A 13996-nucleotide genomic window follows, 5' to 3' on the forward strand; every position below is an offset into this window, starting at 1 on the left:
TAAAAAGGATCATTATTACCTACATGCTGGAATCAGGGCTTGCTTTAGATAACTTTTTAAAGTTGAAGTATTTGGCAAACTTTTGCTTCAAAAAGCAATTTTGAGCAAAACGTGACGAACCTGTTTCATACAGTGAGCCTTGCACACCTGAGTTTAGTAGTATTTTCTTACTTAAATACTTCACTGGGCTCACGTTAGGCCTTGAGGACCTTTTCTAGGACAGTGGTTGACGGGAAGATTAAGACAAATGACTGCAAAGATAATTCAGTACATGCTTCTGTAATTAAGAACTTGCCTTTCCAGTTGTGAATTGTCCTCACGCCGTGAACTGAAAAGGGAAACCTCACCCTTCTGTCACACAGTGTCGTGTTAAAAACAAATATCCTGCAGTGCGTGAAAGGTACACATGTGACAGAGCTACCGCCCCCCCGCTGCCCCTCTCTTCACAAGGAGGCCCGTAGAAGCCGACCTTCAGCGTCTGGCAGCAAGCCGAGTGTGAGACACTTCTTCTTCTCTTGTTCTGTCTCGCTGCCGCTCACAGGCCTGCCTGTCTCACACCCTGTGAAGGACAGTGAGACGTCATGCCTAAAGCTGAGTGGGCAGGTGATGATGTCACCGTGGCAGGTGACATCATCCCCAAACAGCCGCTCTGCTGCTCTCAGCAAACCTCCACCGCTGGGAGTGGAGCTTCAGCTCTTGTGTGCGTGAACAAAGGCTTCTCCCTCCTCTTCATCTTCAGCAGGAGCCAGGTTCTCTCTGTCCAACCTGAACAACGACTACTTTATTTTCTCAGAAATCTCTCTCGCTCTCTCGCTTTACTCCCTCTCAGTGATGTGCGGTGCTCTTAATGATTTGTTGGGGCAGTGAGGAAGATGTTTGACGGTGGTGTGTTGTGATGGGTTTAGACGTGTTCCGGTGTTCACAGCTGAACGGCAGCAGCTCAGACGAGCTGTGTTTTAGAAAAGCAGAAATAAAGCAAAGCATCTGTAACTTCTGTGTTTTAAATCATGTTTATAGACGGACCAAACGGAGCCTCAGATGTCATTGTAAATACATTGTATCCTGCAAACTGCTACAATTTGTAACTAATATTGATGTTTGCATTGATGAGAACCAGAATCCTGAAGGTACAACAAGAAGTCTCACTGTTTACATGCATGCCATCAGATTCCCGTGTGTGAAAGCACTGTGGCAGAGAAACGGCATTACACACCCGATTAGTGAGCTAAACTGTCTGAAACAAAGGATTAGGTTTCTAAAACACTGACAATCCACAGAAACATGTAATTGGCTGAGCACGGTGAATTTGTCACATTTCACGTTTATTGTGAATTACAACAATAGAACACGAGACGGATTAAAGAGCACGTTTGTGTCTTTGTTTGTTTCCTGAGGATGTGTGACGTTTGAGTATCACATGATCCAAACAGCTGAAGGCTGGTTGGTTGTACTGAGGACACTTAAGAGTCACAGAAAGGTCTGAATGACATTTAGCAGAGATGAAACATCAGTGATCAGAGTGAATTGAACATATGAAAGTTGCTGCTTAAATGATGCTTGAAAGTTGATGTTTTATCTCTTATTAAAAGTGTATTATTTTCATGTTAGAGTTGGTCTTTGTTTCAGTGGGAAACACAGTTGTGTCAACAACCAGATTAGTGTCATCATGAATAATTGAGAAAAGAGACGATTGGGACATGCCTGGGAATGAATGCAACACATAATGTGAACCCTTTGAAGGACTGTGCTTCACCAAAGCAGCCGGAGGAAGAACAAAGATCAGTTGGTGGACGTTACCTCGCCTCCCTCGCCTCGGTCCAGCCGTGTAATCCCGCTGCCGAGGCGTCTGTGTCAGCGTCGGGATCCAGTGTCCCACAGACGGACACACAATGGCCGCTCTGTGCTCCCCTCACTGCATTGTCTTTCCCCCCCCCCCCCCGAGCTCTGAGGCACAATGAGGCCCTTATCCTCACAGGACCGAGCCGGCCCGCTGTCAGGTGATTTCTCTTCCAGTGAGCTGAACCCGCGAGGAGAGTTCGTTGAAATCGTCTTCTTTTTTCCGTGTCGCTCAGGATGAAAATGATGCCAATGGAAAGTCAATTCTGGTCTTTTTTCGTGGCGGTCGCACAAAGTTCAATGCATCTACATGACTAAGCAGCAGTCTGATAAAGTGACGTAGTATTTAATATCCAAAAAGAGCGCTTATGGTGGACGGGTTGCAGCTTTTGGTTGGTTCAGCTGGTTGTGTTCTTACCTTCGTTTTGTTGCCTGGACCTAACTGCACGCAGTCCTTTTAAACCTAACCACGATGTTTTTCCAAAACCTAAAGGTTATTGAGGAGTTGTAGTGTTTGAGGTTTAGGATTGATAGCCACGACTTTGCAGTTTTATGTTCAGTGAAGCCTGAGGTTAAAAGTAGAGCAGCTCTGTGTCTTTGCTCAGGAGTAGATTCCTGCACTCCGCTCTTTATTGAGTCGGTACATCAAACGAACGCTTCGGTCCCGACAGACCTTTCTAGAAAATGAGTTCTCTGCTTCTCATCATCTCCAACCAGCTCTCACTCTGAGGAACGCCTGAAGGGGACGAGACGTGATGTACTGATTCAATCAATGTCTTTGAGAGTACGAACACTGAGCGTCTCCCCCATGTGCAAAAGACAGTCTATTTCAAATTAGTACAACTTTATAACTGCTGTCAAGCTTATTTTGAATTGTACCAAATTTTGGAAGGTTGTTTTCAACCTGTATGTCTCGAAATCCTTTTCTTAGACCGTCGAGACGGGATCATTTTGTGATGATTCTTTTGTGTGTTTGTTTTTAATGTTTAAACATCTTTCTTTCACCAAATAATGAAACGCTCACTTTCACTGCCACACCCACCGTTTCTCTCTCACTCTCTCACCCTCTCACTCTCTCACATCTACATTGAACCAGTTAATCCCTGCCAGAGTTCAGGCACAGCTTTGACAGACAGACGGACTCACTGGTTTAGTACATATTGACCCAGCTGGAAGGTTTTACAGGACAAAGTATTGGGTCAGATTAGGATGTTGACCCTGCTGTCATCTTGTACAAAAAACACACATCTGGAGCAGATGAAAATGTTTGCAATTACAAAAAATTAGTTCAGTATATTCCCATAATTTAGGACGGAGAAAAAGAACATGGACTTCCAAATACCAGTTCCAGTATCTCTCAACGGGGGGTTTATTTCATGTGGTTGCCAACAGTTACATCAATGCAGCGCGGTAATTACCATGTGTGAACCAGCTCTGACTCCGGTTTAAAGCGAAGCAGCTCCATGATCGCGTTGTCAAAGATTGTCATTCACAGGTTTGATCCCCACAGCCTCCTTCCAGGCTCTCATCGCTCTGACTTTATTTATTTTCTGTAGGATTCGTCCTCAGCTGGCCAGGGAGAAGATAGAGGGATGTCACATCTGTACATACGTGATGCCCGGGGAGCCTCAGGTGATCCTGGGGAAAGACAAGTCCTTCACCTACGACTACGTGTTCGACATGGACTCCCAGCAGGAGGCCATCTACTCCAGCTGCACGGAGAAACTGATCGAGGGATGCTTCGAGGGCTACAACGCCACCGTCTTTGCATACGGACAGGCGAGTGTCTGTCCTCGCTGTCACAGCTGCAGGGCTGAATCGTGTGTGTGTGTGTGTGTGTGTGGAGAGAGTTGATGAGAGCATATTAACATATGCAAGTTAGGGCCTCAAAGCACCTCACCCAGTGAAGCACACACACACACTTTTCGAGAGCTATGCATCTTTAATGTGTGCCCATATTAACCCATATCTCCCCAGTAACTGCTTGTGTCACCGCTGGCCTACTTGTGAAGTGCACCGTCTGTCCTGGATCAGACCCGTTTCCCCCCCCCCCCCCCCGATAAAATAAAATAATCCGAATATTTCTTTGTTCTCTTGTATGACGTCGGTTCCTTCTCCTGCCGCTCCAGACGGGTTCAGGGAAGACGTACACCATGGGGACGGGCTTCGACGTGAACTTCGTGGAAGAGGAGCTGGGTATCGTCCCGCGCGCCGTGCACCACCTCTACAGGGGCATCGAGCAGCGCCGACAGGCCGCACAGGAGCAGGGACTCCCCGCCCCCGAGTTCAAGATCAACGCCCAGTTCCTCGAGGTACACGACCGAAACGAAATAAAACCAACAGGAAGTAATGTTTCTCTCACGAGCAGCATCACCGGCTTCACAGAGATGTCGGGGGTCAGCCTCTTATTGTTGACGCTGCTCGTCGAACCGGCTTTGACACCAGCGCTCCGTCGTTTCAAGAGATCCACACTGACGATTGAACTGCAGCAGCTGTCGTCGGGATGGGGGGGGTTATCTTAAACTAGCTAGATTTGTTTGCCTTGATTAAATATAAGCTCTCGCACAAATACTTTTTTGTAGCACAACTCTAAAGATGTTAGTCAACAGGGGTGGATTTTCCTCTGGTGATGGAGAAGATATTCGTAAGAAGGTCCAAGAAATTCTGAATTTGAGATTTGAACATCAGATGTTCTGATGTTGATTTAAAGTGGTGTGTGTGTGTGTGTGTGTGTGTGCTGTAGCTTTATAATGAGGAAGTTCTGGACCTGTTTGACTCCACACGAGACACGAAGCAGAAATCTCACATCAAGATCCACGAGGACGCCACTGGTGGAATCTACACGGTGGGAGTGACCACGCGGACCGTGTCCTCCGAGGCCGAGGTAACGGAGTGTGTGTGTGTGTGTGTGTAACAAACATCTGGCTCATTGTAACAGCCCCAATAATATTCATTCCATCTCTGGTGTTTGCTTTTATAACTGCCAGAGAGTGTTTGTTGTTGTTTTTCCCACAGCTGTATCAAAGTGAGTTTGCTTGTGAATATTTAACGCTCTTCTCTCGGCCCGTCAGATGATGCAGTGCCTGAAGCTCGGGGCTCTGTCTCGCACCACAGCCAGCACTCAGATGAACGTCCAGAGCTCTCGATCCCACGCCATCTTCACCATCCACCTGTGCCAAGTTCGCGTCTGTGCCTCCGACAATGTTCGTACGGTCTCCGGCATCATTCGAACGGCTGACGGGACTTAATGTTGCCGACTTTAACTGTTTTTGTGTTGTTGTCACTCAGCAAGAAGGTGAGAGTGACAACAGAGTGTCCAACGGAAACGCCGAGATAGACGAGTACGAGACGCTGACGGCCAAGTTCCACTTTGTGGATCTTGCCGGATCTGAGAGGCTGAAGAGAACCGGAGCGACGGGCGATCGAGCCAAAGAGGGCATCTCCATCAACTGTGGACTGGTGAGCCGCTTCTCTCTCCTCTGCATCGCTCCAGCAGCATTCGTAAAGTCACTCAGTGATGCAGAGAAGCCGCTGAGATACTGGAGCGTGACTGCCATCTAGTGGCTGAGTCTCACCATTCATCACCTACGCAACAAGAGAAATACTGCACAGGAGAGAGTTTGAAGTTCGATGGTGCATCTTTGTCTCATTTACATCGTACAACTGATCCCCTTCAGGCCCAAATGAGTTGAAAAGCGGAGTGATAACTTGAGTCTTAACTGAACGAACAAGCTCCTTCAGTTATTGACAGAAACCAACAGTCGTGGAATAAACTGCTGCATCCCGTTGAAACTGGTGTCTCCTCTGTCGCTGCAGCTCGCTCTGGGGAATGTAATCAGTGCTCTGGGTGACCGCAGCAAGCGCTCCTCTCATGTGCCTTACAGAGACTCCAAACTCACCCGCCTGCTGCAGGACTCGTTGGGAGGAAACAGGTGGGTGGTCAGCTGACGTCCCCGTTATCCTCAAGTGCCAGCCGTGTCTATGTGGACCCTGAGAAGTCTCGGTGGTCAACGGTTAAAAAAAAAAAAAAAAAAAGAATTAAACTCCACAACTTGTCACAGTTATATTCTTTCATCCAGCACACAACACTGTGTCAGCGCTGAAGAAAGATCTGGCTCCACATATTATCATTCCGCTATTAGAGAAGAAAACACAGCAAAAATGCATTGCAGAATAAAGGAGCATAAAAGGCGTCTTCAATATTTGACGGCATTGCATGCCAACTGTTTATTTCCATCCATCTGAGAGGAAGGGGAGGAATATTCGGACCTTTTTAATATCGTTTAAATTCTTTAGCGGTGTACCGAAGTCAAAATAATATTGCTGATACTTCCAAACATTTATAACTGTCCGTCTTGATTCAGCCAAACGGTGATGATCGCCTGCATCAGCCCGTCCGACCGGGACTTCATGGAGACGCTGAACTCGCTGAAGTACGCCAACCGAGCCCGCAACATCAAGAACAAGGTGATGGTGAACCAGGACAAGGCCAGCCAGCAGATCAGCGTTCTGAGGACGGAGATCGCTCGCCTGCAGATCGAGCTGATGGAGTACAAGACGGTAAGAGGGAACTGTAACTAGACGGGGAATATTTCACGTCAAAGACGAGCTGAACCTCTGCTTCGCCTCCTGCAGGGTAAACGCCTGTCGGGGGAGGACGGCGTGGAGAGCTTCAGCGACATGTTCCACGAGAACTCCATGCTGCAGACGGAGAGCAGCAACCTGAGGGTGAGGGTGAAGGCCATGCAGGAGACCATCGACGCTCAGAGGGCGCGGCTCACCCAGCTGCTCAGTGACCAGGCCAACCAGGTGCTCGCCAGGGCAGGTGGGTCCTTCATTCTCAGTGTTTCCTTTCTTCTATCCTTCTATCCTCGTTCTGCTCATCTGTGAGGCCAGAGTGAACACCGGATCTGCACCTTTAGTGAGAAAAGCCATTTAACTCGTCGTGTCTCGATTCTCTTCCAGGTGAAGGTGCGTCTGAAGAAATCGGAAACATGATTCAGGGTTACATCAAAGAGATTGAAGAGCTCAGGTAAACAACTCTTGACTGGAGAAATATTTCGCCCTGTAAAGCCAAGATGCATCACACTTCAGTGTTATTGGACTCTTAAAGTCAGAAAGGAGAGACGTTTAACAGTGAGAGAAGGTTTGGGATTTGCTTTAGGGTTCTTCCTTTGACATTTGTTTCTCTTAACAACACTGACAAATTAGAAAACATGGAACGTTTTCAAACTCTGGGTCATACGTGTGCATTGTTCCTTCGTCAGAGCCAAACTCCTGGAGAGCGAAGCTGTGAACGAGAACTTGAGGAAGAATCTGTCTCGAGCCTCCAACCGCCAGTCGTTGTACGGAGCGCCGGCGCTGCTGGCCCCCGAGAAGGAGACGGCCGACATCATCGAGCTCGCCAAGAAAGACCTGGAGAAACTGAAGAAACGAGAGAGGAAGAAAAAGAAAAGGTAACGATACCGGAGACCAAAATAGACACAAGTAGGTCCAGGATCGGCTGGTATGTGATCGAACGGATGTAACGCACACATTTAATGTTTGTAATGTCGATTAATATTGATCAACTTAATGTTTTCACTGCAAGGAGCTCTTCAGAGGCTGATGAGGCTCCAGGTTGATCAGCGTTGTGTTGTTGAGCGCTGTAACGGGGATAAAAGCTTCCTCTGATCCTTCTTCCCTCCATTCTCTCTTCCTTCGTTCATCTCTCGCTTCCTTCTCTCCTTTGACCCCTTCACCCTCCCCCGAAGACTCCAGCACCTGTTGGAGGAGCGAGAGAGGGAGGAAAGAGAGGAAAGGGAGGAGGAGGTGGAAGAGGTTGACGCCAGGTTTGTCAGAGCTTCCACCCTCTGCTTCCCCAGAGTCGGCGTTTTATTTGACTTTTTCATTATTTTGCACCTGGAGTGAGACTCGCTACCATCAGCGCACTTCCCTTCAATATTATTATTATTATTATTATTATTTTTACTATATGGTGAGCTCTTTGGATCTTCTGTGTGAACCCTTCAGCTCATTCTTTTTACCCGTCACGCTGCATCCCCGCTTCCTTTTTCATCTTTTTATGTTTTTACTGACTTTATCACAAGTTTAAAGGTGACCTATACCGAGGAAGTGTCTGTTTTCAAGAGTTTCAACACAAGATCAAGACTCGGAACACTTTAGTTCCTCAGATTATTAGTATTGAAGGTTTAAAACTTCAAAAAGATTAGTTGAAATGTTGAGCATGCAGGCAGAATATTTAGCTTTCGAAAGACTGTTGATGAGCCTGAAATACCTCAACGCTTTCCTGTTTGTGTATTTCTTTATGTTCATTTTGGTCAGCTTATCCAGTTAAATATTTATCCAACAGATCTGCTTCATGGACTCAACTCACAATTATTTGCTTTTTTTGTGTCTTTTCCACAAACAAGCTGATAAAAACAAGCATCCTGTCTGTTTATAGTCACAGTAAGGTCACCAGCTTCATTGCTGCACAGGTGTGAAGTCAATAAAAGAGTTTGTTTGTCAAAAAGACGGTTATCTAAATAACACAACATCTGCCCTGCCAACTAAAAAATACAATGAGACAAGTTCTTTATCAACGGCAGATGTTAGAAATATGCCTCTTGTTTGAGGTGGACCACGTGCACCTCCGTCTCAGAGGATAACGTCTCTGACTCTCCACCGTGTCTGAACCTTTCAGTGCCAGCAAGGAGGAAGTTCCTGACAACGAGCAGGAGAAGGGCACAGAGAAGGAAACCACGGCGCGAGTCCACGAGGAAGCAGAAATCGTACGATTGGCCGCCTGTCGTTTTCATCTTTACACTGAAATACATTGAACAGTGCCTTCAGATATTAAAACGACAGCATGTCATCCTACAGGAGGTCCAGGAAGGCAGCGACCACGAGGAAGGAGAAGAGGAAGAGGAGGAGGAGGACGAAGAGGAGATGGACGTGGAGGAGAGTTCAGATGATTCGGACTCGGAGACGGATGAAAAAGGTACGAGTACGTCTCACGTTGAGAGGCCTCTGATTGTCCACAAGGGGGAGCTGTTCCATCACTGACGGACCGGTTTCTCTGCACAACGTGTGTTTGGGAGTTTAGAGCTGAACACTTATAATTTCACCCCCGATGCATTAAAGATTGAACAACACTGCTGAGTAAAAACCAGAGAGCGATGGTTTCCAAATGAAGCTTCGAAAGTCTGTCGTCATATTTTACTTTGTGATTCTGGTTCTATAAATGTATTTATGGTGCTGTTAGATTGCTGCTAGACCGCCTCCTTAATACAGGGGCACGCCTCCTTAATACCGGGGCACGCCTCCTTAATACCGGGGCGCGCCTCCTTAATACAGGGGCACGCCTCCTTAATACCGGGGCGCGCCTCCTTAATACCGGGGCGCGCCTCCTCAATACAGGGGCACGCCTCCTTAATACCGGGGCGCGCCTCCTTAATACAGGGGCACGCCTCCTTAATACCGGGGCGCGCCTCCTCAATACAGGGGCACGCCTCCTTAATACCGGGGCGCGCCTCCTCAATACAGGGGCACGCCTCCTTAATACCGGGGCGCGCCTCCTTAATACAGGGGCACGCCTCCTTAATACCGGGGCGCGCCTCCTCAATACAGGGGCGCGCCTCCTTAATACAAGGGCACGCCTCCCTTCGTGTTTGGCAAGCAGGAGACTATAAAGAGTTTTTTCCACTGACAATTTTGTTGTTGAAAGGCTGAACTCCTACAAAATTTGGATTGAAGCAGAACATTTCATTCGATAAAAACCTGGAAAAGATTACATCTGTCTATTTTCAGCAAATTTTGAGTTTTGGACTTAAAAACACTCTTGGATCACACCAGTCGGAAACAATCCTACGCCGCCACCACTGGTATCTACTTCTACAAATAGTATACGAGTAATTATGTTAGTGAAGCCTGATCTTTATCTGCAACTGTGCAGACATATCAGGTTTAATCAAAATGAATAGATGTGCAAAACACAAAAAAAAGGCTGCAGAGCGTTCAAATGCCAACGTTACGATTGAAGCTTGGAACTATTCGGTAACGCTGACTCTTGAGTCAAGGCTCTTAATATCAAGTTGTAAACACTCTGAATTGTTAACTGTTATGTTGCAACAGGAAGCACTTCATATGGTTTATTTAAAACAACCATCAGCTCATGTTGACAGCATACTTTGACTGAGTTTTTTTTAGACAAAAGAGAGAAACATTTCCTCTGAGTTAAAAGAGGAATGTGCTGTCAATCAATAGATACTGTGGATTCATGACCAACACCGCTGAGGATGTGAATACGTGATCTGACGGTGTGTCTCCCCAAACAGAGAACTTCCAGGCCGATCTGGCCAACATCACCTGCGAGATCGCCATCAAGCAGAAGCTGATCGACGAGCTGGAGAACAGCCAGCGGCGTCTGCACACGCTCAAGCAGCAGTACGAACAGAAGCTGATGATGCTGCAGTGCAAGATCAGAGACACCCAGCTGGAGAGGGACCGGGTCCTTCTAAACATGAGTAAGATGCCGCGTATCGCTGAGTGGGCAGAGGACCGCAGCGATGCACTGTACATCCTTTATCCACGCCCGCCGCCACGAGGGATCGGCTTTTAACGGCGCTGCCTTTTGATGAGTTTTCTTCAGACTTAAAGCGAAGTCAATTTAAGTTCTCGCTTGTCCTACTTCCATTTGGAAGAATTTATATCTCAGCCTCGTTTGATCTGTTTTTATCTTTAGTAATAAAAGAAAAAAACCCGCTGCAGAACGCTGATGTACTTCAGAGAATCCTTTTAAAGTGAAAGCTCTCAGACGATGACGGTTACATTTATATTCATCAGCACTAATGGATCAAAGCATTGTTGCATGGAGGTTTTAAAAGCATGGAGGACTTTTCAGCTCATCTCATTAAAAAGAAGAAAAGCACACAAAAGAGACTCTTTGAGCGAAATAAACTCTTCCAAATAAAAGTTCTGTCAACGGCTGTCTCAGGAAGATCTGTTTTCCACGATGTTTGTGTTGCACGCTTTTCAGACACGGTCGAAACCGGTACGGACGACAAGTCGCGTAAGATCAAAGCTGAATACGAGAAGAAGCTGAGCGTCATGAACAAGGAGCTCCAGAAGCTCCAGTCGGCGCAGAAGGAGCACGCCCGCCTGCTGAAGAACCAATCGCAGTACGAGAAACAGATGAGGAAGCTCCAGGTGGACGTGGGGGAAATGAAGAAGACGAAGGTGCGATTGGTTGCAGTGGTGATAATGCTCTAATGTGAGGTCTCTCTGCCTGCCGTCTGTTTTGTGATAGTGATCTAATTCTAGAGTTGAGTTTGTTTGGAAGGATTTACTTCCATTAGGATTAGAATAACGGTTGACGTAGCGCTTATGAATCACGTTTGAGTGGCACCAGAGACGTGTACACGTGATTTAATGTCTCTTCTGCTGTGTGACTCTCGGCTGTCTTTCCTGTGACTTAAATTAAATGAAAAGCAGGCCAGACTCGTTGGAGAAGAAAGAAGCATCTCCACTATATTGACTCACTTTCACAATATGTGTAATATTGAATAACTTTCACAAGTATGTACAGTGTGAACGTTTCATATATTTGGATGTGGTTGTTCCAGGTCCGCCTCATGAAGCAGATGAAGGAGCAGCAGGAGAAGAACAGGATGAACGAGTCTCGCAGAAACAGAGAAATAGCGTCGTTAAAGAAAGACCAGCGCAAGCAAGAGGTCAGCGATGGGGGGGGGTCCTCTGCATCCTCTTTTCTTTTTAAACTTTCATCTTAATCTGAGCCACGAGTTCCAGTTTTCCTCATCTAACTGTGGCTGACGCTCTCCTTGTGTTCCAGCACCAACTAAAGTTACTGGAGGCTCAGAAACGGCAGCAGGAGCTCATTCTGAGGAGGAAGACCGAGGAGGTGAGCAGCATCACAACTGGAGCGCCACCTTTTTACATAATCCATGCGGATACACTTGTGATTCATCACGGCTGCAGGAACGCACGCTTCTTGGTGTTCACTCGTGTTTCTGTTCGCCACGTGCGTCAGGTGACGGCTCTGAGGAGGCAGGCCAGGCCCACCTCAGGTAAGGTCGCCAGGAAGGAGACGGTGCAGGACTCCACCTACAGACCTCCATCTGGACGCTTGTACTCCTCCGGCAACGCGACTCCCAACGGCACTCGGTGAGTCTCTCTGTGTGTGTGTGTGTGTGTGTGTGTGTGTGTGTGTGCACGCGTTTCCAGAGAGGCAAGTGAGAGAGGCTACTAAATATAGATGCTTTTTCGTAAACCAAAATAGGCCAGGTGTTATCCTCGCAGCAATAAATAACTAAAGTTACTGGAGGCTCAGAAACGGCTCAGAAATAACCGCACATGGAAGTGAGGCACTTAACACCTGCACCATCATAAGTCATCCTCGAATGTCAAATCCTCTTTGCACATGGCTGTTTAGCCATTTATTATGCTGGATTTGAATACATAAAATCTGCACCTGGAACGTGTTTATGAGCTGATTTACATAATCGATGTGTTTAATCCATTATTGACCGATGCTGTGTGTGTGTGTGTGTGTGTGTGTGTGTGTGCAGGTCTTCCTACAGGCGCACAGCCGGTATTTACTCCACCAGAATCGCGCGCAATAAATGGCAGTCTCTGGAGCGCCGCATCACGGACGTCATCATGCAGAGGATGACCATCTCCAACATGGAGGCCGACATGAACCGCCTCCTCAAGGTAAAGCTACGGCAGCACGTTGTTGCACTGGGAGGTGTCTTGATTTATCCACTCCACTGTTATCAGCTTCAGACCTGAGACCAGCGGGAAAAGGCAGGCGGAGAAAAACACCCTGAGCGCTTAAGAGGTGTCTGGCAGACGTCTGTGAGAGGCTTGTTTGTTTCATATCAATGCTGTTCAGCCAAACTGAGCGTTTTGTTTGTTTTGGGGACAATTCAAATGTCAGATTCTGACCTCAGAGGAGGCTTGAAGTCCTGCCACATCATCTTGTTTATAAAAATAAAAAGCTGGGCTAGAATCTTTTCAAATGAACTACATGAACCAAAGACCTTATCTTTTTCCTGTTCCCTGCACTTCTGCAACATTTCAAAAACTCCACGGACTGAAATCTGAGGTCAGCGTGTGTTTTGTGTTCGCAGCAACGAGAGGAGCTGACCAAGCGTAAAGAGAAGGTCATCAGGAAGAGGGAGCGTCTGTTCAGGGAGGGGCCCGAGGCAGAGAAGGCAGCGATTCCTCTCAACGAGGAAGTGGACGCTTTGACGGCCAACATTGACTACATCAATGACAGCATCGCAGACTGTCAGGCCAACATCATGCAGATGGAGGAAGCCAAGGTGAGGGAGGATCTGCTGGCTGGTTAAATAGATGGAGAGCGTGAATGAGCTTTATTTAAAAAAAAACGCTATTTCTTTTTTCCCAGGAGGAAGGCGACACGGTGGACATTTCTGCTGTGGTTAGTTCCTGTACACTGACGGAAGCTCGCTTTCTGTTGGATCACTTCATGTCGATGGCCATCAACAAGGTACCGGCATAGACTTGCATCATAATGATGTCATTTATTATACATGGTCCCGGATAGATATTCAAATTTTGTTAAATTCATGCCAATAAAGTACCTTTTCGATAACAAAGAAGAAGGTAAAGTGGTTTTATTTGTGCGTTTTTCTTACATTTTTACTCCAGCGAAATGAATCTGCTACAGATTGATATTCACCATTTAATCATGCCGTAAACTGTGAAACAATCCGAGCGTAACTCTGAACTCCAGTCTCGCTCGATGTGGCTGAACTTCGACGTGTGCGACGATGTCTCCGTTCTGCCCTCTGCAGGGTCTCCAGGCAGCCCAGAAGGAGTCCCAGGTGAAGGTGATGGAGGGCCGGCTGAAGCAGACGGAGATCACCAGCGCCACACAGAACCAGCTGCTCTTTCACATGCTGAAGGAGAAGGCCGAGTTCAACCCGGAGCTGGACGCGCTGCTGGGGAACGCGCTGCAAGGTGACGACGGCGTTTTTGTTTTAATCGGGTTGAGTTTGAAAACACAGACCAGACCCCCCCCCCCCCCCCCACACACACACACTGGTTTAACCCAGACCCACCTCCTGGAAGTGTCCTTAACATCATCTCAAGTTCAACAGGGATTCAGATTTTGTTCCGGGAAGATGTTTCT

General features: G+C 47.2%; 1 protein-coding gene across 2 annotated transcripts in view; it reads left to right on the forward strand.

Annotated features, from left to right (window-relative positions):
- Positions 1–13996, forward strand: part of kif21a (kinesin family member 21A) — a 35022-nt gene that overhangs the window by 10396 nt on the left and 10630 nt on the right. For both annotated transcript variants that reach the window (XM_079270332.1, XM_079270333.1), the window contains exons 2-22: positions 3393–3615; positions 3966–4148; positions 4580–4720; positions 4908–5039; positions 5125–5295; positions 5653–5768; positions 6201–6396; positions 6472–6661; positions 6802–6868; positions 7104–7292; positions 8522–8609; positions 8701–8818; positions 10155–10343; positions 10856–11055; positions 11442–11549; positions 11669–11737; positions 11867–12000; positions 12405–12549; positions 12969–13163; positions 13250–13351; positions 13659–13824. In XM_079270332.1, coding sequence (XP_079126458.1) covers positions 3393–3615; positions 3966–4148; positions 4580–4720; positions 4908–5039; positions 5125–5295; positions 5653–5768; positions 6201–6396; positions 6472–6661; positions 6802–6868; positions 7104–7292; positions 8522–8609; positions 8701–8818; positions 10155–10343; positions 10856–11055; positions 11442–11549; positions 11669–11737; positions 11867–12000; positions 12405–12549; positions 12969–13163; positions 13250–13351; positions 13659–13824 — 3122 coding nt within the window. The remainder of the gene's footprint in view (positions 1–3392; positions 3616–3965; positions 4149–4579; positions 4721–4907; positions 5040–5124; positions 5296–5652; positions 5769–6200; positions 6397–6471; positions 6662–6801; positions 6869–7103; positions 7293–8521; positions 8610–8700; positions 8819–10154; positions 10344–10855; positions 11056–11441; positions 11550–11668; positions 11738–11866; positions 12001–12404; positions 12550–12968; positions 13164–13249; positions 13352–13658; positions 13825–13996) is intronic.

Source organism: Melanostigma gelatinosum, assembly GCF_949748355.1.
Source record: "Melanostigma gelatinosum genome assembly, chromosome: 1".
NCBI lineage: Eukaryota > Metazoa > Chordata > Actinopteri > Perciformes > Zoarcidae > Melanostigma > Melanostigma gelatinosum.